This window comes from Nicotiana attenuata, chromosome 1 (genome assembly GCF_001879085.1).
Source record: "Nicotiana attenuata strain UT chromosome 1, NIATTr2, whole genome shotgun sequence".
Taxonomy (NCBI): Eukaryota; Viridiplantae; Streptophyta; class Magnoliopsida; order Solanales; family Solanaceae; genus Nicotiana; species Nicotiana attenuata.
The window spans coordinates 64,879,521-64,906,089 of NC_031989.1; the positions used below are offsets into that span (position 1 = coordinate 64,879,521).

Consider the following 26,569-nt stretch of genomic DNA (forward strand, 5'->3'; position numbering starts at 1 on the left):
TAGCCTCCGAAGTAGATCCATGAAGACCGTACCTTGTTAATATCACGGTTACCGGCTCATCTAGCTCGGCCTCGTTTTCTGGGCTTTGGCCAACTCACTTCGAAGAGCCTTTAGCTCCTCCTCCTTTTGGCTACAGAGGAGCCTCAAGGCCCTCTCTTCGCCCGAAACTTTCTTGAGCTCGGCCTCACATTGACTCAGCTCAGCTCTAAACTTTGCAATGGCCTATACATGAAGTGAAGATGTATCAGTCAAGGGAAAAGAAAGAAAGAGGAAAGCACGAACATGAAAAGTAAGTGTTTTACCCGAGAGAGGAGATGTTGAGCCTCTTCGAAGAGGGCGGAAGCATCGTTGAGATCGGTAGTATCATCGATCCCGGCAAAACAGCTCTGAAAGGGATCTTCTCCGAGGACCTTGTTTGGATCGGGCATACACAGAGTATTGGCTTCCTCTATTGCCCCTTCGGAATAAGTTGGCAGAGAAAGGGAGTGACCTGTTGTCATGGCCCCGAGCTCGTCGCTCGGGGCATTCTCATTAACTTCGGGGGTATCAGCATTTGCCCCTTCCGGCATATTTGATGAAGGCGGAGGGACGATCTCAACCTCCGGGGACACGGGGACCTTGCCCGTATCTTTCTTCGGGGTTCCCTCACCACAAGATGAGGTCTCTAGCTCGGAGGGCTTGGCAGCCTCGATGGGTTTCCTGGCTCGAGGCACCAGCGCCGGCTCTTCACCATCGTCTTCTTCGTCGTCCGGGGAACAGTGGGCCGAATCTGTGCCCGCTTAAGCAAACCTTTTCCGCAGTCTTCGAGCAGGGGTTTTCTTGTATTGAGGGTCTTCAGGTTTCGAAACCCTCTTCCTTTTATTGTCCTTCTACGATTTCGGAATCGAAGGCTTGGTCTTTTTCCCGGGCGGAGCCGGCCTCAGCTCAGATGCATCTCTAAGGCCTGTACAAGTAAACGTGAGTAAGTTGACGCCACCAATATATGGAAAGTGTTTAAAACTTGGGAAAAGCACTTACCATGGTTCTTGGCCTCCCACTGGCCCTTCGATAATTCACGCCACTTGCGCTCATCGTAGGAAGAGGTGGCAGCTAACTTTCGGAGGGGCGCCCAGGCAGTGGCTGCCAAAAGAAGGGTAAAGGCATTATGAAATGTGAAAGCAGAACATGAATAGATATCGAGGAAAAGAGCTCCACTTACGATTAAAATTCCATCTCTCCGGGAACGGCATTTTATCCCCGGGGATGACATCCGAAGTTCGTACTCTAACGAACCGGCTCATCCAACCTCGATCCTTGGTCTCGTCAGTGCTGGCAAAGAAGGCTTTCGTTGTTCGACGTTGCAACTTGATAAGCCCTCAAAATAGCTGGGGCCGATATAATCGAATCAGGTGGCTGAGGGTGAATTCCAACCCCTCAGCCTTTTCGAAAAAGAAGCGCAGCATGATCACGATGCGCCAAAAGGAGGGGTGAATTTGGCCAAGGGTGACTTCGTACGTTTTGCAGAAGTCAATCACCATCGGATCAAGGGGACCCAGTGTGAAGGGGTAAGTGTAAACACTTAAAAACCCCTTCACATGGGTAGTAATGCTTTCCCCGGGGGCTGGGATCTGAATCACGACCTCATTTCCCCAGCCGCAGTCCTTCCTCACATCTTCAAGATGCTTCTCCGATATCAAACTAATATATCGGATGCATGCTCGCATCGGCCTGGGACATCGGGGGGGGGGGGGATTTCAATACTAAAGTCCTTTTTAACCACACAAGGGCCGGGGACTATCTGTATACGGTCAAAATCATATGCCCCGGATGTAGAAGCTCGAGGTTCCGCCCTAGGCCCGAGTCCGGGAGTGGTCAACTTCGAAACCGGTGGACCAGACTCGAGCTCGAAGACAGAGTGTAATGCCCGGAGGCAGGAGTTCGAGGAATACCGAGGCCAAGTGTGCTCGACCTCGAAATAGTACCGTTATGGATTTGTACCGGAGCGAGCTAGATTACTGCCACGTCCCTAAGATCATGGCGCAAATCCCGGAATAAGATCGTACAATTCCGTACTAGGCGGTTAGACAGCTGTAACAAGAATATTCCCTACTGTGAATAGAAATATTCCTTATTTAGGGTTCCTCTATTATAAAAAGGGAACCCCAATCATTTGTAAGACCATCTGAGCACTGAGAATAGAATATACTCTACCTTTTTTCGCCTGTTTTTCATCAGCATTGTCCTTTAGCTCTATTGTTCTTACTTTGCTTTTATACTTGTTCTTATTATACCAAGCCTACCTCGAGGTCCCTGTGCTCGAGGTCACTGCTGTTGAGTAACATTGGTTTGATTCACCTTTCTCTTTCATTTTTACTTCATATTTCTTGATTGTTAATTGGTATTGAATTAAATCACGTATCTTTAAAATCACAAATTAAATTTAATTGTTACTCGTATTTTTCAAGGTAAACAACTAAGAAAATTCTCCCACAAAAATATTTTATTAGATCATATGTTTATCAATTGTTTTACATTTACTTATAAAAAATTTAACAGAGTAAGATTGACATATTATTCATGTAACAAAAAAAATCCGATAAAACCGAACCAATTCAAACCGATATAGTTGGTTTGGTTTGATTTTAATAAAAACCGAACCAATCCGGTACATGTACACCCCTTGTAACAGACTATTGAGAACATATTCCTAAGTCCAAAACTCTAAAAGCAACAGATATTCATTGATAGAATAGAGGATCAACAACCTTAACGATATTGTATTTAACGATCGCATATTTGCCTTCTTTGTACTTGTTACGATCATCGAAAGCTTCCTTGTATTTCCAACCTAATTTCTTGCCACATTCTGCACATAAAATATCAGGTATCACATGTGGACCAGTTATCAATTGCATGGTATATGGTGGCTCTTCCACAACATTGCTAGCATGAGAAAACAGGAAAGCCCGTCCACCTCCATGTCCATGTCTGCCCTATATATCCATATCAAATCAAAATTATTAGTACTTTAATTTTTGAATAAATTAAATTAACCAGCAACTTAAAATAAAAGAAAATAAGAAAAAAATGTACTTAACTATAAAATGCTTGGCAATGATATCATTATGATCTGCTACAATATTCCGTCAATTGAAGCAGCAATACTCTCGTGACCCAAGTGATTTATCCATTTAATGATAAATTTGTATGATTTAATTTAGGGAGAGAGTGTGAGCCTCTATTCACTTCGTTGTTATATAAAAAATTTGCATTCAAGACTTAACGGAATGAATGTAAAAAAGATTTGAATACCAAAGAGGATATGTGCGGATCTTGTTTCTAACCAATCATATCTACTATGTATAAATCAAATCTTCGCTGAAAATTATGAATTTGCTAGCTTTGTTGCATATCTTTTGCAGGTTTTATTTTTTGGGACAATTTCATAGTATGTGCGTCAGGATGGCTCAAGGGGAGGCTAGTAAAGCATTTGTTTTAGGCCCCTCCCAAAAATTGTTTTTAGTTATGGATTTTCTATCTTGTTTAATTTTCGCTTAGACAATATTGAAGTTTATAAAAAAAGTATAAAATTCTTATAAAAATAAAAAGAAGATGGTTTACTTTTTAACAATAGAAATATTTTAGAACTTTGAATTAAGCTACTCAAATCTTCATATTGGTAAATAATGTTCTTTATAATAAGATCCAAGATAACGCATTGTAAATACATTGCTATTTGTAAGAGAACTACACTAAAGACAAAAAAAAATACCCTTTATTAAAATTTGACTTTAGACCACGAGTTTTTGTTCCTAATATTACTTTGTTAACAAAGTTAACTTATTTTATTTTCTTAATCAGCGGATTCATGCATCTAAATCTAGCTTCTTCAACTTTCAAGTAACGGTGCTCTATTTTAATTTACAACTGAGCAAAGTTATCCTTATATACATTTTAATTTATTTTCGTATGTACATCTATGTATGAGTATTCATAGAGACCGATCAACTAATTAATATATACATGAACAAGATAATTGGCCTTTGCATCGCTCGTTTTTGGACCTCAACATACTACAGTTAAGAAATTACTGGGAGAAATGAAAGTGCATTGCTAACAAATATTACAAGTCAAAGATTCCAAAACATTTGCATCCTTGCAAAACAAGGGGCTAACCATGGCCATGGAGAACAAAATAAAACGGCTAAAAACTATATGACTATATACACTCTTTATACAAGTACATATGATCTTCACCCACACAAATAAAGGGGTATGAAGGAAGTTAGGTCTGAAAGAAAAATACCAAAATCCGTTCAAATATATATGATCATAAAAATCAGTAAATTAAGAAGAAAAAACCTTATATTTGAATGAAGTTGTCAACTATTCTCCTTCAATGGCCTGCCAACTTTTTCTTCATTGTCCATCTCTTCCTGCATGCTTCTAACGCCTCCTGCTTCATTCTTGAGAGTTCCTGAAAGCATTGTTGATATTGTGCTTCAATTGTGTCAAGCTCCAACTTTAGCTCGGTATCCTCATCTTTCTCTACTAACGATAAAAATGAACAACTGCTTGACAAACTCATGCCTTTGGAAGCTCCTCCATCTGTATCTGTCAAAGTTACCTCCAGATTCTTTCCATATTCATTTGGTAAAATGCATTCTACATAATCGCCACCGTTTCCTTGCAACTTACATTCATCATGAAACAAACCCGTGAAATCTATCTCCGACAAGTTTCCACTAGAACCTTTAGAGACAACATCGGTAAAGTAATCGCCAAATCCAAACGAATTCCCATTCTTTAGAGAAGAACTTTTTCCCATTACTTGAGAAGCAACTGAACCTTGAGACTCGTCGTCTATCACATTTGCCAAATGTGAAGGGGAAGCAAAAGTAACATGACAAGAAGTGCCATTTGAATTAGCATACAATTTATCTTCATCAGCTTGAGTGCTAATTTGGTTATTCATACCCAGAGCTGGAATATCATCTTGTCGAGCATTAGATGTGGTAGGGTTGGGTGACAAGGTTAGGTAGTTCTCAAGAGCATGACTTCTCCCTCCACTAGAACGGTACTCAGAGGGAGGCTTCCAACTAGGCAAAATTTTCATTATTAGGTAGTCAATGAAGTCAGCAATAAAATCTACATCATGATCATCTAGTTGCAATTGTTCAACCATCTCAGCCGCAACTAAAAGTGCAGTGTCAGTATCAAGATAGAAATTGAAGTGTATATTCCGTACTCTGCCTGCAAAATATTTCAAAGGCTTTAAATAAACAAAGGCCTATCTGATTCCAGAAAGCCAAAGAAATAAAGACAATAATGAAATAGAACGGATGTACTTACCCGAAGGGCTTTTAATTCGCAAGGTCAGGGAAACTGAGTTCTCATCATTCTTCTTACCCGTCAATTTAAATTCATTATTCTGATGAAACCTCTGGAATTCCAATGTTGGAGCACAAGGACTTCCACAATGGGAGTCTGTATATACTGACTGGTTATACTCAGAATCTACATCCATAGAATGAGGTGCAGATTTCAATGAACTTAATGATCTTGGACTTTGGTAAGGTGACTGTAAAAGACTATGGATTGGCTCATTAAAATTCCCGAATTGAAGAAATGGATCTTTAAGAAGGTCCTTGGCAGGCAATCTTTGAGGAGCAGGAACCAGGCATTTTTCAATGAATGCTTTGACTTGGGGATCGACAACTTTGCCGAGGGAAGCAGGTTTAACACCCTGAAATAAAACTTCCTTAGATTCACAAAAACATGTATGTAATAGACTAGACAACTTAAACAAGCAATTTTATTAAGCTTACCGAGCTAACTTTCTTAAAAATTTGAGCAGGATTTTTGCATTCACTGTAAGGATATTCGAAGGTTACTAATTCCAACATACACATTCCAAAGGAATATATGTCCACTAGTTCATTGTATTCTTCTTCATAAAGCTCGGGGGCCATGAACTCCGGCGTGCCTTCAGAGCAATAGATAAAGTTAGCACTCCCGAAGAGGAGACACTATATCATAGCATATCGATACAAGAATACCCATACCAATAACACTCTTAGCAGTAGGCTGCTCCATAATGGTCGCCAATCCAAGGTCCCCAATTTTAATTTCTCCATGGTTTCCATTGACAAATATGTTGTCACATTTCAAGTCCCTATGAATGATAGGAGGGCTCTGACAATGAAGATAGTCTAACCCTTGAAGTATCTGCCTTGCCCAATTCTTTATAGCCTTCATATCAACACTTCTATACTTCTTACGGTACCTGATAGCCACAACCTTACATAGTTATTGTATGACAACACAATTTGCAAATAAACAAAATGAGAAACTGTGAGAAACTCACTGCCTCAGGTTCCCAGATGTGAAGAGTTCAGTTATCATGTTAACTGTTCTTTTCTTGTCATCAATCCATGAATCGCAGAACTTCATTATATTGTCATGCTTCAATTGTCGAAGAAGATGAATCTCCGCATACAACTTTCCTAAGTTGTCTGGTGACTGCAAAACATCATCAACTTTCACTCGGCTCCATGCAACTTCAATACCATCAAGTAAGTCAAATGCCTTGTAGCTGAAACACAATTTAATAAAAACGACAAAGTGTTTTATGCTCTATGCACAATTAGTACTTTTATAAAGGAACAATAAAGATCTGCTAAAAAGTTTAGGAACATACACAGTCTTGAATGCTCCCTTGCCCAATACTTCACTGTACTGTAGAGAAAATACAAGCAGGTGATATAAAGGATTGTCAGTGAAATAATACTCAGAAGTTTCAGTGCTAAACAGAAGAATATTTCCAATTTTGTCTTAAAATTCAAACTTCTACGATTTTTTTTGGTCGTCCGCTTGGAAGCAAAAAATTGCTGAAGAACTAGAATTCAGCCTCAAGGAAAAAAGAGAATCCCACACCCCTTTCTTCTTTTCCTTTTCACAGATTTCTCAATCACATAAAAAGTTTCACCTGTTCTTTGTTTAATAAGTATTCTGTTATTTTGATGAAAATTACATAACCCACACACAAAAACAGGATGACCAAAGGAATTAGCAGTTTGGGAAGTACAACGTATGGTAGTTTGAGTAGTTTGGTCTTTAATTCTTTAGGCAGTTGTGCTAGTTTGTTATCTCGCTGCCAAGAATTTTCTCTTTGATTGACATCTCCAAATTGGTTTGAGCTAAAGCTGGCCTCGCTTGACCTTTACTTTCCATCCACAGAAAAAATTTCATTTATCTTGGAGTGATAACTCACTATGGAAAAAATAGGGATTACATAAACTAAGCAAACCATCTTCAAAGTTCAAAACAACTCCCAATGTTAATTAAGCAACATTTAGATTAATGTTTGTGATTTACAGATGTGAAACCTTACAACAGCAAATTGTTGTTTTTAACTACAACCACATGATATCTCTTATGTCTATGGATTTGACAATATTGTGAAAGGATCCAAAACAACAAAGGAAGAAATGAATCATATATGATTTAATACGCATTTCTTTCGCCTCTGAGTTTCGACTATAGACCACCCAAAAGCATCTATGTGAGTACAATGTGCTATTCTCCTAAGAAAAGAGAAACTGAATTTTGCTACTTGACATAAATTATCAAACAATTCAAGAAAATACACATTAAAGCATAAACAAAAGAAGCACAACAACAACCGTGACTCAATCCCAAACTAGTTAAAACCGACTATATAATTCCTTAATTTGGACCATGTCACCGGTTGCATTCTAATACTCATTAATAGAAATGAAGCAATTAATGTCCAAATTACAATGCATAAGGAAGAACCAATACCCAAACAATACAGAGTAAAGATAATTACCCGAACATAGCGACCCTTGGGATCTTTCTCAACGAAATCAACTTGGTGATTAGGTTGCTGATCATTAGCAGCAGAACCAAAAAATCCGCTTTTGTTACTGGAAGAACGTCGTAAAGGGCTTCCATTTCCAAATCCATGTCCATTTCCAGAATGATAAGAACATCCTGATCCACCCCCGAAACTCATTCCCGTAATCAAACAAACAATTATAACAAAGAAATAACAAGATTTAACAAACACAATCCAAAGCAGGACAACCCAGAAATAACAGAAAAATAATGTATTAATCAAATGTTGCCCAGAAAAAGATGACAACTTATTTGCACGTGGGTAAATGCCTCGGAATAAAAGAATGCCGATTGCACGTGGAAAAATCTTCAACGTGATCGGCATTCAAAATCGAGGCTAACAGCTAAAATTTCATTTACAAAATGAAAATTCTTATCATCACAATTACCAAACTTCACATTACACCGCCACCTTCTTCTTGATATCTTTCTCAATCAAAAATATTCAGGCCATGCAGTGCTAAGCGATGATTATTTTTTTCTTTCCAAAGTGCTAATGATGAATTAACCCTTCAAAACATAGTTATTAATTATAGGATAAAGAAGGGCTAAGGATGATAGGGAAAAAAAGGAAAAATATAAACTATAGATAATAAGATGAAAGCTTTAGCTAAATGATGGTGCAGGAGATTAGAGGGAAAAATAATTAACTTTTTTTTAGGAGGAAAGAGAAAGAAAAGGTATGAAATGGGGTATGTGGAATTGATATAAGAGAGGAGAAGATAATGCTGTAACGAACACTTGTCCGTTCGATTTACTCATCTGTTATCAAGCAATGTTTTAAAAGGCGGGGCGTGAGGCGAGGCGTTTTACCTTTGACGAGGTGAGGCGTAAGCCCTTAGACATGAGGCGTAAGTCTCACGGATCTTTAAATTTTACTAATTTCAAAAGTTTTAAGATAGTATAAAATAAAAAATAATTATAAAAATTACATTAAAATCACAAAATTATAATAAATAATCTATTTAAAATATTTCTAAATTACAATTCAACTATAAATAATACAAAAAGCATGACAATATCATAATATGCAAATTAGCTGCAACGTCGTTACAGCTCAAACATTAAAAGTAATGTATTGATACGGAATCTTATATGTATCTCTTAAGGAGTAATGAATCTTGAAAGAATTTCGATATTATAATTTGATATTTTTCTTAAAATACTCCTTTTATTTAATATGCTTTGTATTTGAAAGAGAATCTATATAAAAATATAATTCACAATTTAAATGTGATTCTCAAGCATCGTTCATTTTTAAGTTTCAACAAGTTCATAAAGTGACACATAATTCATCATACAATACCATGATAACTAATTATTTGTAAATAGTTACTAATAGTGAGCTATTAAATTAATAAGTATTATATCTCATAAACATGAAAAAAATATTTAGAAAAATAATTATTAAAAAATTATGGACTAGTATATAGTAAAGACATAACCAAAGTTAATAAATAAATACTTTTTAAATGAAAGATTTATTTAAAATTAACTATCATAGCAGTCTTAGTGGATAACGTGCAATATTTTTACTTTAATTATGACATAAAATACTCTCAACTTAATGATTTANATACAATTGCATAAAGGTCTATTAGGCGAGCGTAGTACGCTGGGCGTTGGGCGTGTCCGGGGCGTAAGCCCCAATGGCCGAGGCGTAAGTCTCACGGAACTAAGCCCCACACATAAGCCCAGGGCGTTATACGAGTGCTCCGCCCCGGGGGCGAGTCTCAATTCTGCCTTTTAAAACAGAGTTATCAACTTCATTTCTCCTCTCTGATTTAATTGGAATTATGAACACTATTTAGGTTAGATTAAATGTAACTAAACAATTGCAGTAACCTCGGCGAAAAAAAAATGCAGTAACCGCTAGACAAAAAATAAAAATTTAAAAAGCTAAGTTTATAGGAGTATCAAGTAAGCCACAACAAGTAATGTAATTAAGGATAAGTGGATATGGAGATGCCAAAATTAAATAATTTTCGAAAAGGAAATTATGTTATACTTTTTGGGATAAAGATGTATCACATATGGCCATAAAATTTTCTCCAACACCAACCCCTTCATGAAGATGCATCCACCCCATATAAAAGCAAAATTAGTAAGTTCTCTATGATCCTAAATTTTTTACTATTTTTTGGTACGGTAATATAAGGTTCATAACCATCAACAAATTTTGCGAGATCTTAAATTTTACGTATTAATAATATAAAAGTTTACAATGCATATTAATGGCGTAAAGATTTTATATAGTTAAGTTTTCAAAAAAGCAATTATAATTTATAAATGGTTATATAATAAAGTGATTGGCAACTTGTATTAGAAATTAGTATCAGTATAAACTATAAGTATAATATAAAATTTTATTATGTTGTGTATCATTTTTCTAGAATGCATGAAGTGAAAGAATGTCATTTACTCTTTCTTTTGAAACGTGCCACTATTTCAACAAAGATTATGATGTACATTGATCAAAATGACAAGTAATTACTGTTACAAAGTTAGACTAGAGATTTAATTATTGAAATGAATTATTTGGTAATTGTGATATATATGTGAGAAAAAGAGGTTGGAGTGTATGTTATCCATGCGATAAAAAATACTAAGGCCCCGTTTGGCCATAGTTTTCCCAAAATAAATTTGGGATTTATTTTCAAAACTCATGTTTGGCCATAAATTTTGCTCATATTTTGGTCAAATCCCAAATTCCAAATTTCAAATCCCAAAACTTGGGAATTATATATATGTTTTTCCAAAATAAAGTTGAAAAATATATTTTGAAAGCGTATGTCCAAACACATTTTCATCTTCAAACCAAATTTCACCTAAATCAGATTTTTCAAAATAAATTTGAGATATATGGCCAAACGCTAGCTAAAACTTGTAAGGGTTAATTCACGACATTCGAGTAAATATAGAATAATTGCAATAATCCATATTAGACGAAGTCAGCGAGCAGGTGTCGTGGTGTAGTTGGTTATCACGTCAGTCTAACACACTGAAGGTCTCCGGTTCGAGTTCGGGCGACGCCATGTTTTTTTCGTGCTTGATCCATAACTTTTTATTTTTTCTCCATCAATTTCCTTATGAATTCCTACTGTCAGTTTCCATTTTAACCAACTGATTTTTCACTCAGTCAACTGATGTTTTATTCTAATTTTGGCGGCACAAACCAGTATTCACTAAGGCTGTCGGTGGCGATTGTGTTACTGATCTACCTTTTTCTCCGGCAGCAGCAATTATTATAGAAATGGAAAGGAGGTACAATCAAAGAAGCCGAGTCAAAGCAGACTTGGCTGCTACATTAAGGAAATCATGGTATCATTTAAGGTTATCGGTACGACATCCGGCTAGGGTTCCGACGTGGGATGCAATCGTGCTCACGGCGGCAAGCCCTGAACAAGCTCAGCTCTATGAATGGCAGCTCAAGCGAGCCAAACGCATGGGTCGCATCGCTGATTCCACTATTACCCTCGCTGTTCCTGATCCACATGGCCAGCGAATCGGTTCTGGTGCTGCCACTCTTCATGCTATTTTACAACTTGCCGAATATTACCAACAGCTTGCTCTCAATTCTCAGGTTTCTATTTTATCACATTTTCTTAAATTTTCTTATGTTCACATTTATAGTCTGAGTTTGAGATATTGTAATGCACGTGCATTTACTTTATATATGTAATTTACTGTTTGTCTAGTTCAAACTGGTGAAAATGACTTAGTTCTATTAATGTGTGCTATATAGGGTCAAATCCCTCTATCTACTTAGGACAACACTGAATTTAACAGCTAGTACTTCTTTATGACAACAACAACAACATCCTAGTGAGTTCCCACAAGTGGGGTCTGGGGAGGGTAGTGTGTATGCATACCTTACCCCTACCCCGGAGAGTAGAGAGGTTGTTTCCGAAAGACTATCGGCTCAAGAAGACGAAAAGAGACAATATATCAGTACCATCACCATCAACAGAACCGTAGTAATAATAGCAACATCATAAAAACCAGAAAATAGATGAAAAACAATAACAAAAATCAATGAATAAGGCCCGATACTATGAAAAGTAGAAGAATAGTGTAGACACAACAATAACCGTTAGTAGCCTAGGACAAAACCTTATCAGACCAGCCTCCCACCAAGTACGAAGTAGAAAAATGCTCAGCTACCTCCTAACTTACCACCCTAATGCTCGACCTCCACACCTTCCTATCAAGGGTCATGTCCTCGGAAATCTGAAGCCACGCCATGTTCTGCCTGATCACCTCTTCCCAGTACTTCTTAGGCCGCCCTCTCCCTCTTCTCGAACCCGCCAAAGCCTAGTACTTCTTTATTATGACCGGATAATTTATCACTAATTCTCATTAATTTGTCTGGTGCAGCATTCACTAATGACATTTGAATAAGAGAGATACTTAGTTATATATTAGTGATGCATCCAAATGCTTTGGTTATCATTGGACATACTCCACCAGTTTTACCTCACTTTGTCCGACTAATCTCCATGCAGAAACCCTGTCTAATATGGGCTGAGAAAGCTTAATTTGATATAAATCTTTGATGCAAGTCATATGAGTCTATGCAAGACAAGCATGCATTTTAAGAATTGGGTGAAATTTATTTTTCATTTGCGAGGATTTTCATGTATCTCCGTTAGATAAAAGAGGGACGAACTATTCTTGATGTCATTCTTTGAATTCTAAAGCTAATTCTTTGTGTAAAAAGGGTCTCTAAACCAAGTTCTAATTGCATACTGGTCAAAGACCAGTCATGGTGTTTTCTTGCTAGCTTTGATGGAATGCCATTTATCATCCATCTGCAGGGACTAGGTGTAACTTTGTTAATAAATCACTTCTTTCCCTTTGATACAGTGCGGAAGTTCTGAGAGGAAAGAACCTTCTCCATCATTAATTGACTTGGTTGCCAAAAAACACATCTTATTGCTTCATGCTGGAGGTGATTCTAAAAGGGTACCATGGGCAAATCCTATGGGAAAAGTGTTTCTGCCACTTCCTTACTTGGCAGATGATGACCAAGATGGGCCAGTTCCCCTGCTCTTTGATCACATCCTAGCAATTGCATCTTGTGCAAGACAAGCTTTTGAAAATGAAGGTTTTTAAACCCTATTTATTCATCAGCATGCATCATCAATATTTTTTAATTTTCTCCAAAAATTATTGATTAATTAGTTTGTATTTTTATATGATAACTTCTCGCCCAACATAGTGGGGTATACTCTCTACTTCTTCATGAAACACCATTTTGAGCAGAGTCAAAGAGTTTTTGCAGGTGGGCTACTTACAATGACTGGGGATGTTCTTCCTTGTTTTGATGCCTCAACTATGGTTCTGCCTAAGGATGCATCCTGCTTTGTGACTGTCCCTATTACACTGGACATTGCTTCCAATCATGGTGTTATCGTGGCAGCAAAATCTGGGATTTCAAATGATACCTATTCTATCAACTTGGTGGAGAATCTGCTTCAAAAACCTAGCTTGGAGGAGCTTGTTAGGCACCAAGCTATTCTGGATGATGGTAGAACACTGCTTGATACTGGAATAATAGCAGTTAGAGGTCAGGCATGGCTAAATCTAGTAAAACTTGCCTGTTCAAGCAAATCGATGATCTCAGAACTTCTGGAAAGGAAAAAAGAGGCGAGTCATCATTCATAAGCTGCTTTACTCAACTCTTTTGGATGTCTATGTACCAGAATCTAATAGTAATTTGGAACTTTACTGTTTTCTAAAAAGTATTATACACCTGTTCCAACTAGTTTATCGTACTAGATATTTGATAATTTCTTTGATGTGCAGTCGTCTTCCTTTTTAACCCTAAAGCACACTTTTCTTACTTCTTCATATATCTTTTCCAGTTTAAGGCCAAAAGATGACTTATTGAAATTTTCATTCATCTCTCAGTTAAATGTTTTGTAGTTTTGGCAAAAGCACTTCAAGTAACTGTGTGCAGAGGCATTTGAGTATCTTGTCCTAGGATTATTTCCATATATAGGTGGAAGTGCACTTGATAGGTAGTCTTGGAAGATGCAATAACAGAGGCTCCAACGTAGCATGAACATTTGTCCTCCCTCAAGCGTGGTTTTTATTTCAGCCTGTAAGCTGACAAAGGTTTAATATAGCATGAAATTTGCTCTCCCTCTAACTTGCTTTTCGTTTCCTCCATCTCTGATGTTATCTTAGCTCGCTACGACTTTTGCGATTTCATTATGTATATTGAGCTATGTTGCGCGGACTCTCTCCAAAATGCTGCCGCACCCGTGTCGGATCCTCCAAAAATACACTACTTTTAGAGGATCCGACATGCACTCGGCGATATTTTTGGAGAGTCCGAGCAACATAGATATTGTGCCTGAGAGTGCTCATCACTCCAAGCTGTGACTTCTCTTTTCGTTTTTCAGTTTTTTTCAGTTCTCTATTTTGACTTTTCTCATATTGCTTAATTTATAAGCTGCTTCCCTAATCCGGATGCTAATAGATATAACCATTTTAGCAATTTCAGCAATATATATGTGTAGGTTTTGTTACTTCTCATTTAATCATAAGTTTAACATACCTTACTTCTACTTTGTTTTGGCAGAGTGAAAAGAAACTGTTACTTCCAGTTATTGGAAGTCAACATTTGGTTTTGTTATTTACATTCAAGTGGTCCTTGATCTATGTCATTGAGTTACTTTTTTTATTTCTGTAAATTGGGCAGATGAGTTTGTATGAAGACCTTGTAGCCGCTTGGGTACCAGCGAAGCACGAATGGTTGCGATCCCGCCCGTTGGGTGATGAACTTGTCAACAGATTGGGAGAAGAAAAGATGTTCAGCTATTGTGCTTGTAGGTTGAATGTTGTTACCTGTGTGATGATGTTAGTAATATCCTAAGTCATCGCAAATTTCCAAGTCTGCTTCTTCGTTTTTCTATAATTTTTCAATTCAGTCTTAAAATTATTATTTAGTTCTAACCATAATTTGAATCTATTGAAATATTACGAAAATACAAGGTGTCGGTTGATTAAGAGATTGTCTTAATGAAATCCCCTAATCATGTAGTGACTTTAGTTGAATAGGAATATCCAAGTCTTAAAATTCTGAAATGTATGGGACTGCTTATGCAGCTTAAAACCGATTCATAAGTAACTGTTAAGTGGACCTATAATACTATAGATTTTGGGATTATGATTTAGATATTCTCTAGAGGATTTTCATTGAACTAAACTTGCTTAAAGAATTATGGATCAAAACATTATTGCTCGAATAAAAGATCTATTATTGCACTCTATGGAAATCTTAAGCGTGCAGTTACAATGCTTGCGGTACATGCAATGATTTCTAGAACTAAATAAGTCTTCCTTTCTTGGGTTTGATGCAGGTGATCTGTTATTCTTACATTTTGGAACATCTAGTGAAGTTCTGGATCACATGAGTGAAGCTGGTGCTGGACTTGTAGGTCGAAGGCACCTGTGTTCTATTCCAGCAACCAATGTCTCTGATATTGCTGCCTCGGCTATTATCCTTTCCTGTAAAATCGATCCTGGAGTCTCTATTGGAGAAGACTCTCTCATTTATGATTCCTCCATTTCAGCCGGTATACAGATTGGTTCCCAGTCTATTGTTGTTGGTGTTAATGTGTCAGCAGACTTTGATATGACAGCAAAGGTTTCATTTAGATTTATGCTTCCGGATCGTCACTGCTTTTGGGAGGTCCCTTTAGTGGGACGCACTGAGAGAGTTATTGTGTACTGTGGTCTCCATGATAACCCAAAGATTCCACTCTCAAATGGGACCTTTTGTGGGAAACCCTGGAGGAAGGTCTTAGATGATCTAGGCATTCAAGATAATGATCTGTGGACTGCAGAAAAAACTCAGGAAAAGTGCTTGTGGAATGCCAAAATATTCCCTATTCTTCCGTACTTTGAAATGCTCACCTTGGCGTCATGGTTAATGGGCTTGGACAACCAAAGAAATGAAACCCTGCTTTCCTCATGGAAACAGTCCCAGCGGATCAGTTTGGAGGAGTTGCATAAATCAATTGACTTTCCACACCTGTGTTCAGGTTCCAGTAATCATCAGGCAGATTTAGCTTCTGGGATTGTCAATGCTTGTCTTAACTTTGGCTCACTTGGCCGCAACATAAGTCAGTTGTGCGAAGAAATTCTTCAAAAGGAATCAACCGGAGTTGAAGTTTGCAAAGGATTTCTATCCCACTGCCCTAACCTTCAAGCTCAAAATTCGGCAATTCTTCCTAAGAGCAGGGCATTACAAGTTCATGTTGATCTTCTACGAGCATGCGGCAACAAAGAGATGGCACTTGAAACTGAGCGAAAAGTATGGGCTGCTGTTGCTGATGAAACTGCTTCTGCTGTGAGATATGGGTTCAAAGGTAAAAGTGCCATGTCGGAATTCGTTTTGAAGATTGACCAACTAAATCCAAGAATATATGTCTCATATGATCTGCTATTTAATTTTTCTTGATCTACCTTACCATCTGGTGCTGTTTTGGTTTTGGCAGGATAGTCTCTGGTGCTCCTTTTTCTTTTCCTCTATTCTTTTGTTTGCTTTCTTTTATTTGCGATGCTTTACACATATGGTGTAAATACAATTTCTTAATGATATGCCATTTCTTTATCAGAAAACCTATCAGGGTCTTCCAGCTGGCCCTCCATTGCAGCAAATCCTGATAATACTAATGGTTGTTGCGGTGGATCTTCCCACCATAGGGTGGTGAAGATTGAACTACCAGTTCGAGTGGATTTTGTTGGGGGTTGGAGTGATACACCCCCTTGGAGTCTAGAGCGTGCTGGTTGTGTTCTGAACATGGCAATAACATTGGAAGATTCTCTTCCTATTGGCACAATCATAGAGACAGAGAAAGGGGCTGGGATATTTATTAGTGATGACATTGGAAACCAGTTAAGTATTGAAGATCTATCGTCCGTTGCACTTCCATTTGAAAGCAATGATCCATTTCGTCTAGTAAAATGTGCATTGCTTGTTACCAACATTATCCATGAAAAGACCCTTCAATCAGCGGGTTTGCGAATCAGGACATGGGCCAACGTTCCTAGGGGTAGTGGCTTGGGAACTTCTAGCATCTTAGCAGCAGCCGTTGTTAAAGGGCTGCTGCGTATTACTGATGGAGATGAAAGTAATGAAAATGTTACAAGACTTGTTTTAGTCCTAGAACAGCTCATGGGCACAGGAGGTGGTTGGCAGGATCAAATTGGAGGTTTATATGCTGGCATTAAATTTACCTCAAGTTTCCCGGGAATACCGCTGCGGCTTCAAGTCATTCCCCTCTTGGCTTCTTCTCAGTTAATAAAGGAGTTGCAGCAACGGCTTCTTGTAGTTTTCACTGGTCAAGTAAGTTGTGACTGTAACTAAATTCATTGGACTTGTCTGTTATTGCTTTCTGTTATCTTTTTCCTGTGTGGTGATTGTTTTGATTCCTGATGTTCTGATTGTGCCCACTGTGTTTTTTACATTTTCATACTATGTTATGATTTTCCAAGTTTTAATTTTTTGGACCATTTCTCCGTTCGTTGGTGTCACCCTTGCACTCTTGTCTATATCTGTCCAATTTTATCATATACCTGAAGGGACCTCAGATTTTGTTAATCTTCCGGTGCTTGCGTGATTTCTCTTGAGCTTGGTTCATTTATAGTTTGAGTTTAACAAAATACTTGGATCCTTCTTATTCTCTCCCTCTCTCCCTTTGTGTGTGTGTTTGGTGGGGGGCCTTCAAGCCACTATACTTTCCTTTATTCTGAGCGCCTACTGCTCTCCTTCTCCTTGAAACGTATGTTTGAGGAAATACTGTGAACTGCATGAGATAATTATTATAAGATCTTAACTCTTAAGTAATTAGGTATAGGTTACTGTTAATTTTCTTTTGAAGTTTATTTCTACATTTGTTGGCTTGTTACTGGTGCAGTCCAGTAGTCTAGAGGTTTTAGTTTCAGTGACTACATTTCTAATTGTGCTCATCGAAGGGTTGTCTTGAGATGCTCTTTTTTGGTAGAGACTGGTGGTTAATTCACGTCCAAGTTTACGCCAACTGCAAACCAACTTTGTTCAAGAATTTATCAATTCCAGCTGTTGACAATGTATATGCAGGTCCGACTTGCACACCAAGTGCTGCATAAGGTGGTTACTCGTTATCTTAGACGAGACAACCTGCTTGTATCGAGCATCAAGCGCCTTACTGAACTAGCAAAGATTGCGAGACAAGCTTTAATGAATTGTGACATTGATGCCCTTGGAGACATAATGTTGGAGGCATGGAGATTGCATCAGGAGCTGGATCCTTTCTGCAGCAATGAGTTTGTTGATAAGCTTTTCGCATTTTCTGATCGCTATTGCTGTGGTTACAAGCTTGTAGGTGCAGGTGGTGGGGGTTTCGCCTTGCTACTGGCAAAAAGTGCTGAGTCAGCTGAGGAACTGAGACGTTCACTCACAAATAGTTCTGATTTTGACGTGGAAGTCTATGGTTGGAAAATCTTCTTGGAGAACTAGCTGAAATTATTCCATCAATCAATTACTAGTACAAATACTCATTCTTTGACACTATTCTTATATGTATATTTGAGGATGTATACACGTATTCTTTTTTTTCAACATCCTTGTACCAGTCTCTATGGGTAGAATTGACAGAGAAAGATCCAAATATGGAAGTTAATAGTCAGTATGTCTGCGCATGTACTGTGTAACTTTCTCACAGTATATTTCTAGATTTCATAAATTTACAAGGCCTACCGTCTTTCAATTATGTGTTTGATTTATCTTAGAGAATAAAAACTGGACTTTTCTTGGGACCAAAATTGTTGCTGTAATGACATAAAGTACATTTCTAGTTCTAATTAAAGAACTCAAAAGAGTGAAGTAAGAATAATGAATCAATTAATATGGGTGACCTGCAATGCAAGTAATGGGATTTCATTTTTGTTTGCTGGAATAATGGTCTGTATCATCGATTATGAACTTATGTTTGGTGCTTCCCACCAAAAGTAAGGCAATCATTTTGTTTTCTTTGTCTACTATATAATCTTAGATATTATTCTTGGCGTGTCTAAGCGGCAAAAAGAATTACATTTGCTACGGTCTCTGGTTACAAACTTGAAAAGGTCAATTCCCTAAGAATATGATACTCTTCTTTGCATTTATAGAAATTTCACTTGGAACAATTATAGACCCTGTAGCCTTTAGATTGACCATACATCCAGTTTATCCATTTGATATTGGTCACTATCAAATGGATTTTCAATAATCAGGACTCTCTCGTCCTTCCTTTAAATATGTTGAATGGAGAGAGGAGTGGTGATTTTTATGGATGAGTAAATAGGATTTAGGAAAATATTTCATAATTGCACGGAAGTTCTTTTGAATATAAATGTTAAATTAAAAAGTAAAATTATAGATACATCATGTCAAAATTAACTCTAATCATCAATATTGAACATTATTACAAAAAATACTTCTAACTTTTTTAGGCTGTGATTTAACATCTATTTTTTTGAGTTATGATTTAACTTTATTTTTAACATTTTCTTGACTTGATCACGAATTTTTATTATAAAATTTAAAGTATTTTATTTTAATATTCAAAGTGATAGGAGAAAAAGGTTTTAAAAAAGACACCTAACTTGGTAAGGTTAATTGAGATTTGAGATTTCCTCTGCCCTGGACTATACTAATCCGTTATCTCTGCCCTGTCCCTTCACATTTGCTCTACAGAGAGAGGGAGGGAGGGAGGGAGGGACGGAGAGACAGAGGGCCCCACAAGAAAAAGAACATGCAACATCATAATCATCATTGCTTTTATTTGTTCCATATATTTAGTAACGGTTGTTGAGTAGATTCTGCAGTGAACCAATCACCTTCTACCACGTCATTTTGTCTCCATTTGTTTAAAGAAACCATGAAATGAGTCCATTTCTTTGATTAATCAATTTCTTTTTGTTGTGGGGGTTGGCCTGGAATTCCTAAAGATTGCAACTTTATTCCAAGTACATTTGCATTGTGGAGAAGAGAGGAGTACTGGACTCTGGAGGAGTAAAAGGAAGAGAGTGAGAAGATGGGTTTGCTGACGAACAGAGTGGAGAGAAGTGAGATCAAAGCAGGAGACCATATCTACACTTACCGAGCTGTCTTTGCTTATTCTCACCATGGTAATTATTCACTAATTCCTCAATTCTTAGCCCACATAAAGCAAGAAATTAATGAGAATTTGGCATGTCTGTGTTGTGTCTTCTATTTTTATTTCACCACTTTTGGCCCAAAATTTATGATCTTTGATCGATGCATATCAGAAAGCGGAAATGCGGGTTCTTCTAAATTACTATTTATCTACTATTTGGTTGCCTTTTTCTTTTTCCCTTGCATTCTGCTAATTGCTGCTGTGGAAAGTTTGAGTCTTTTAGTTCGCCGATTTCATCTCAAGTTTTTCTTTTTCTTTTGTTGTAATTTCTGCTTTCATTTCTTTTCTTTTTAACCTTTGATTAATTGATTTGGTTCTGCACACAAGATTTGTCTTGACACAATGATTTTCAACTTTCCCTTGTGTGTTTTAGATTATTTAATCAAGTATTAGCTTTTATTTGCTTCCATTTGTTAATTTGCTCCTCTCTTGTTTGACCCTCAAATTGTGTAGAAATTTCCTGCATTAGAAAAAAAAACCTTTTTTGTGCTTGAGGAATTAATAGCTTATTCTATAAATGGAGGTTCATATTTGTATATGGCTTCAATAATATACATTTGCTTTATCTAGGACTTAAGCTATGCTCAAAAGCAGGAAAAGTCTAGGGCTAATTAAAGTAATGCGGATAAACTTCTGAGAGGCCATTTTACTTATAAACTCAACTAGTCTAAACTTCTCTGTTTCACTCAAACATAGTGGGATGACATTGATCAAATTAGACTAAAATAGGCATCGAAGGTGTTGATAGCCATCAGCCAGTTCTCTGATCACTGAATTTCATCCTATCAAAATCACGTCTTCCCTGATGTTGCGTTCAGAGTTTTCTTTTATGGATAGATGGGCTTATCTATTTTATAGTTAAAATCTTGATGTCTTAAGTGTACTTGGTTCAACTCTTAAACACCTCAAGACTTCTTGAGCCTTGATTCATGTTAAATGGTAAGCCTCTTTTTCATGTGGACATAAATCTGGTCTCTGCAGGCTCCTTTTCTTATGAATTTTCTTCGCTGACTCTCTGATCTTTTCATGGTGTGATTATTAGGGGATTAAAAGGCAGCAGTAGAACTCTTAAAGTTGGCTTTTCATGCCATCTATACCTTATGACAATAATAATTGGAAAAGCTAATTATACCTAGACACACTAAGAGACCCTGTAATATCATGTGTATGGAGGTACTTCACCCTCATCAAACTATTTAAAACGTTCGTCATGGATACTTTGATCTTGGTTGATCTGAAAAAATGGCCTTCCAAAAGAGAAACAAATATTTTCCTATGAATTAGCTGTGGTTCCTAAGACATACAAGTCATTGTTGTGTCACTGCTGGTTCATACTTCATCTTGATCCAATTTATCATACTATTTGAAATAGTGTTAAATGGTGAGTTTCCTTTCTCTTCCCAAAAAACAAGTAAAGAGACAGTCATCATATTTCACAAGTCTTCGCTTTTAAGCAATTTGGTGTGATAGGTATTTTTGTTGGTGGGAGCAAAGTGGTTCATTTTACGCGGGTCGAAAGCTCTTCGGATGCTGCTGATGAAATATCAGGCCTTTCTTCATCCTGTCCAACCTTTCCCGACTGTGGATTTAGGCTTCCTAACAGTAACGTTGTTCTCTCTTGTCTGAATTGCTTTCTCCGCAATGGTTCACTCTACAGCTTTGAATATGGAGTAAGCCCCTCTGTTTTCCTTGCCAAAGTGCGAGGGGGCACTTGCACTACTGCCGAGTCGGACCCTCCAGAGATGGTTATCCACCGAGCAATGCATCTTCTCCAGAATGGATTTGGGAACTATGATGTGTTCCAAAACAACTGTGAGGACTTTGCGTTGTACTGCAAAACAGGTCTTCTGACACTTGATAGATTGGGAGTTGGAAGAAGTGGACAAGCTTCTTCTGTCGTTGGTGCTCCTTTAGCTGCACTTCTTTCCTCCCCTCTGAAGTTGCTAATTCCTAGTCCTGTTGGCGTGGCCACTGTTACAGCAGGAATGTACTGTATGAGCAGATATGCTACTGACATTGGTGTTCGAAGTGATGTCATAAAAGTTGCAGTCGAAGACTTAGCTGTAAACCTTGGCTGGGGAAGCAGCAATGAAGGAGCAATTGTGGAACATGAGGATTCTAATCACTTACTTGACAGGTGACATCATTCTCATAGTATTGCATATAAAATGCTACTGATGCTGTACTTATCAATTTGGGATAATTAGTCTAGTTCACTTCTTATCATAAGCATTCTGGTCCAGGAACTGCCATTTGGCTGTCCATGTGCGCCACCATAATGATCCTATTGTACATTGAAAGTAAGTTATTGGTGTTAGTTTGTTATCCTGCATACTAATATATGTCTTCACATTTTCTTAGCAAGTCATTCTAATTATGGAGCCAAACTTTTGGTACATAATAGCTGAATATGGACTTGTTACAGAATACAGGTTATCCTTCCCCTGCCACACCTCCCTCCCATTGTTGAGCCTTTCCTTTAATGATTGACGAAATCATTTACTTATTTGAATTTGGTGGTATTCTTTCCAAAGCTAAATCCAGCAAGAACTCTGCTGGATTCATGGCAATTTCTGGGATGAAAAGAGAAGTGAAATATTCCGTGGACTCCCTGGATTTCCCGTAGTAGAAGGATAACCTTCTGATATTGACAGTAAACTTTTCAGACCTCTGTTTTATCTATCAAGAATGTCCATTTCTGGTTACCAACAGATTTTCCTTATCAAAGAATTTCTATGTAACATCATTTCTAGGTACAGACAGTTTTACCTCCTTATGATTTCCCCTATTATTTAATTTTGATGAGTGAGGCCACTGTGATGTTTTGGTCGAAAATACGCTTTAAGAGTTCAGATCATTCTACCTGTTTCAAGCTAGAGTTGACAGGGTAAAAATAAAACCAATAAGTATTCGTGCCTCTTTAAAACTTTGTGCCTTCTGGCCACGAGCCAGAAATGCATAAAGCATAGGTACATAAAATGTCTACGATTAAATTTTGCTTAGTTATAGCTGCCAAGTGGAAAAAGAAAATCAACTGCAGCTCAGCAGCTGTAGTTTCTGGCAAATAATTTCTAAAGTTTGACATCTAATTAGGCCATTGGCTTTTGGGTCCCGCCACCAGGAAGTGAGTTCCACTTTGCTAAAGCAAGAGAAAGAGTTGCAGTAACAATTAGGTTTTGGTGATCTTGGAATGCACTTGACAGTACGGTGCATGCTGCTGTCATGCAGTTTAATTGCCTTAGAGATCTATATCTATATATTCTCTCATTCATTTTTTTTTTCTCAATCTCAAGAAGAATAGGCTGAACTTTCACCACCTTTATTTATGTTCTCATCTAAGTTGTTCGGACTCGGGTGCGGGTATCCGATACGGGGACGGATCCGAGTATCGGATTCGGAAAAATCTAAATTTTAAGATTCGGGGGTGCGGATCCGGATATGGATACGGGTGCGGAGATTCGGCTAATAAAAAATAGAGCTATAAAAATATTGTAAATTTTGAGAGATATTCTGTGAAAACTTACATGTATATTATAGAATTCAATCTTTCATTCTCCAAGATGGACATTATTCTTTCATTCTCCTAAATCTCTTTTATTTTTTATTTAAAGAAATCAAAATCTCAAGTTTTCTCCCAAATTTGTCGATGGACTCAGGTCAAAGTGTTCGAAGTCAGTTGACCGAATCCGGGACGTATCCCACTCCCGCTCCCGTCCCCGTCTCATATCGGGATGGGGACGGCACCAAAATCGAATAGTCCGCGCAACTTAGGTTCCCATAACAGGGAATTAGGTTATTCAAACGCTAATAGTAATAGTAATACAATGACAGATTTGCGTGGAGGAACAAACTTAAATAGCTTAGTTAATCTTGTTGTATCATTTGTTATTCTACTTACTAGTTAAACTTACATAAAAGCATTTGTGTTAAAAAAAGTTCAGAATATGTAAAAACATGGTTCTTTATCCTCTGCGCTTATTTCAAGAGTAGAAAAATGGAGGAGAAGACAGAGAGAAATGCAGCAAAAGAGAAGGAGAAACAAATTAAGGTTCACGCTATTCCTCAAAAGTCCCTAGTATAGTAATGAAAGTTCTCTCTTTTCTGTACAATATGCAGTTTACAGTAATAGATTTCTCATAAAAGTGAAAGCCTGTCAGCTATTGGGAAGAAACCCCACCATGTTCGATTCATCCTATAATGGTAACTCAGACTTTTTGAAGAGTCGTCATTGTTACTTCATGTTCATTACCATCATTTTCATTCAGCTTTGTTTGAGTTTGTTTGGACGTCTTGCTGCTATCATCTTTGAATTGTGCTTGGCTTGCCAGTTCATTGACCTCCTTCACAATCCCTTCAATTCTTGATGCTATTTCTATGAGCAGTGATGTTAGAGTGGCCATTTGAACAATTTCCATGAGTGACAGCGCAGTAGGTTTCAAGATAGACTCTTCTGTACCATTAGGTGCCTCTTCAGTTTTGGGATCTGGGGTTGGTATATGCTGGTAACTTGGGAGTGTCTTGAGGGCATTTTGAAGTCCTTCTACGGAAGAATTCATTTCATCAACAAGTATATCTAGCTTTGTTGAATTTGTCAACGTTTTTAACATACTCGACAGCTCTTTTAGCACGTTAGAGGAGCTAGTACCTAATCTCATGCAGACGTCGTTGAGAGGGTTCTTAAGGAACTCAGGAGTCTGTGGCCACAAGCAAAAACAAAAATGATATAAACTCAGTTACTATCTTCCCAGAAAATATATCAGCAAGACTTGTTCAGAAAGCTAGAATTTTTTGAATAGGAGTGCTTCTTTTTACCTCAGTATTGGAGTTAATGCCACCATAGAGAGTCTCAACGCAATAGGCACAGCTTCTCATTGAAGCTCCAATCTTAAGGTACTGTTTCCATGGATGTCGGAAATTGAACTTTCCATGTGCTGGCTCCCATCTGGCAAAATTGGCCTGTAATACAAGAGGTAGAGTTTATCTTATATTAGCAAAACAGGAGAGAGAGTTGATAATACATATTCTGGATTAATCAATTATTTGAGAAAGTTGTTGACTAACCATGGATTCTTCAGCAGCCTTGGAATTTAGTACACATTTGTAACCTTGCAATCTCTTACTGGGATCTTTCTCATTTAAACTTTTACTGCCATCTACTCTGAAGTTCTCAGCAGCATATCCTGAATATTGAAGCCCAAAAAGACTATTAATTTCCTCTGTTTTTGAGAGCATACACTTTATGATATCATTATTCAGTTATGTAATGTATATTACCTTCCAAGGAATCAGCAAGTTTTTCAAGGTTAGTACTAATGAGATGATGCAGCTCAGTACCAGCCCACACAGGACACAAAGTCATGGTAATGAAAACACAGATGGAGGCCCCAATAGCAATAGTGGAGACCCTTTCATGAGCCAATTCAACCAACTTATCAACGCGATAGCCTGACACTGACACTAAGCTGAACGTAAGAATGAAGATCATGGCACCATAATCAAATCGCGCTTTTATGGTAGGTATAAATCGAGAAAAGGTTGCTGCAGCAGCTGCAAGGAAGATATGTTTAAACATGTGAGCAATTCACAACTAGTATAAAGTTCTCATAAACATATATAAGAAACTGTTACTTACCTAAGAGAAAAACTGAAGCTTGGAGAATAATAGGTTCAAATCTGTCTCCAGATTGACTTGCAACCCAATGAACACCAATTCCTAGAGATCCAGCTAAACATGTTCCAATAGCTCTATTTACACACTTATATAGTGTAGAACCTGCCATATGGAAATGGAATTTTGACTCCAAATCAATACCATTACCAAAAATCTTTATGCACAATGAATTAATAATAAATAAATAAAAACACAAAGAAAGATAAATCATAGTGTGACATATGAATACTCACCTACAGTATACTCAAAAACTACTACAACTGTCATAACTGCCCACATAGCATTCCCTCCAACACCATCATACAAAGGCCTCGTGTAATAAAACAGTGACACAATAGAAAGAGCCAATCCTACTTTGAGGCAATGAATAACCTTTTTTGGCTCATTTACAGCTAAATTCCATGCCTTGTCAAAAAACTTCTTGACGTTTGAAACAAACCCCATTATTAAGCTTAACAATCTACATGTTTGCCTTGACTCTGGCACTAAAATTTGCGAAGAGCCACTAGGCATATTGACCCTCCATTCCAAGCTTTGAGCAGGAACTTCATTTTCCTTAACCATTTTTGCTAAAACACACACCTTGTCCAAACTTTTCGTTTTTGTCAGGTAAAATGTAAGATCAATTTGGTTAAGGTTTGAGAAAGACAGCTGAGGATAGAGACTTCAAATTATCATGTATTGGAGAATTTCAGCTTTCACAATCAAAGCTGGAAAACTTCATGAGTTGCTAGTTAAGTATGTCATATGCACATATATATACTCATGCTCCAAGATTTTTGATTTTGTACGTTTGTAGGATTGT

At 37.5% G+C, this 26,569-nt stretch overlaps 4 protein-coding genes and 1 non-coding gene across 6 annotated transcripts; 3 read left to right on the plus strand and 2 right to left on the minus strand.

The window, feature by feature from the left end:
• LOC109227818 (probable serine/threonine-protein kinase WNK10) lies at window positions 2,623-8,535 on the minus strand. 2 transcript variants are annotated; one of them, XM_019393020.1, is made up of 8 exons: window positions 7,832-8,535; window positions 6,680-6,717; window positions 6,347-6,574; window positions 6,045-6,265; window positions 5,808-5,965; window positions 5,332-5,725; window positions 4,342-5,232; window positions 2,623-2,972 (listed from the first exon to the last, which is right to left on the minus strand). In XM_019393020.1, the coding sequence occupies exons 1-7, from the start codon at window positions 8,222-8,224 to the stop codon at window positions 4,376-4,378; spliced, it is 2,289 nt and encodes a 762-aa protein (XP_019248565.1). In that variant the 5' UTR covers window positions 8,225-8,535; the 3' UTR covers window positions 2,623-2,972; window positions 4,342-4,375. The 2 variants fall into 2 exon arrangements, with proteins under 2 accessions (XP_019248565.1, XP_019248561.1); XM_019393016.1 differs by lacking the exon at window positions 2,623-2,972 and having other exon boundaries at window positions 4,071-5,232.
• Window positions 10,859-18,665, plus strand: LOC109227812 (bifunctional fucokinase/fucose pyrophosphorylase). The gene is made up of 7 exons (XM_019393008.1): window positions 10,859-11,482; window positions 12,766-13,006; window positions 13,184-13,548; window positions 14,609-14,735; window positions 15,270-16,280; window positions 16,530-17,260; window positions 18,014-18,665. Exons 1-7 carry the CDS (start codon window positions 11,153-11,155, stop codon window positions 18,410-18,412), a joined length of 3,204 nt encoding a protein of 1,067 aa, XP_019248553.1. The 5' UTR covers window positions 10,859-11,152; the 3' UTR covers window positions 18,413-18,665.
• Window positions 10,861-10,934, plus strand: TRNAV-AAC. Its single transcript has one exon. It is a non-coding gene; the product is annotated as a tRNA-Val (tRNA).
• Window positions 19,684-22,457, plus strand: LOC109227830. The gene is made up of 2 exons (XM_019393027.1): window positions 19,684-20,064; window positions 21,564-22,457. The coding sequence occupies exons 1-2, from the start codon at window positions 19,971-19,973 to the stop codon at window positions 22,232-22,234; spliced, it is 765 nt and encodes a 254-aa protein (XP_019248572.1). The 5' UTR covers window positions 19,684-19,970; the 3' UTR covers window positions 22,235-22,457.
• On the minus strand, window positions 24,039-26,490 carry LOC109227837 (aluminum-activated malate transporter 10). The gene is made up of 6 exons (XM_019393034.1): window positions 25,998-26,490; window positions 25,726-25,866; window positions 25,368-25,640; window positions 25,155-25,273; window positions 24,906-25,049; window positions 24,039-24,787 (listed from the first exon to the last, which is right to left on the minus strand). The coding sequence occupies exons 1-6, from the start codon at window positions 26,326-26,328 to the stop codon at window positions 24,299-24,301; spliced, it is 1,497 nt and encodes a 498-aa protein (XP_019248579.1). The 5' UTR covers window positions 26,329-26,490; the 3' UTR covers window positions 24,039-24,298.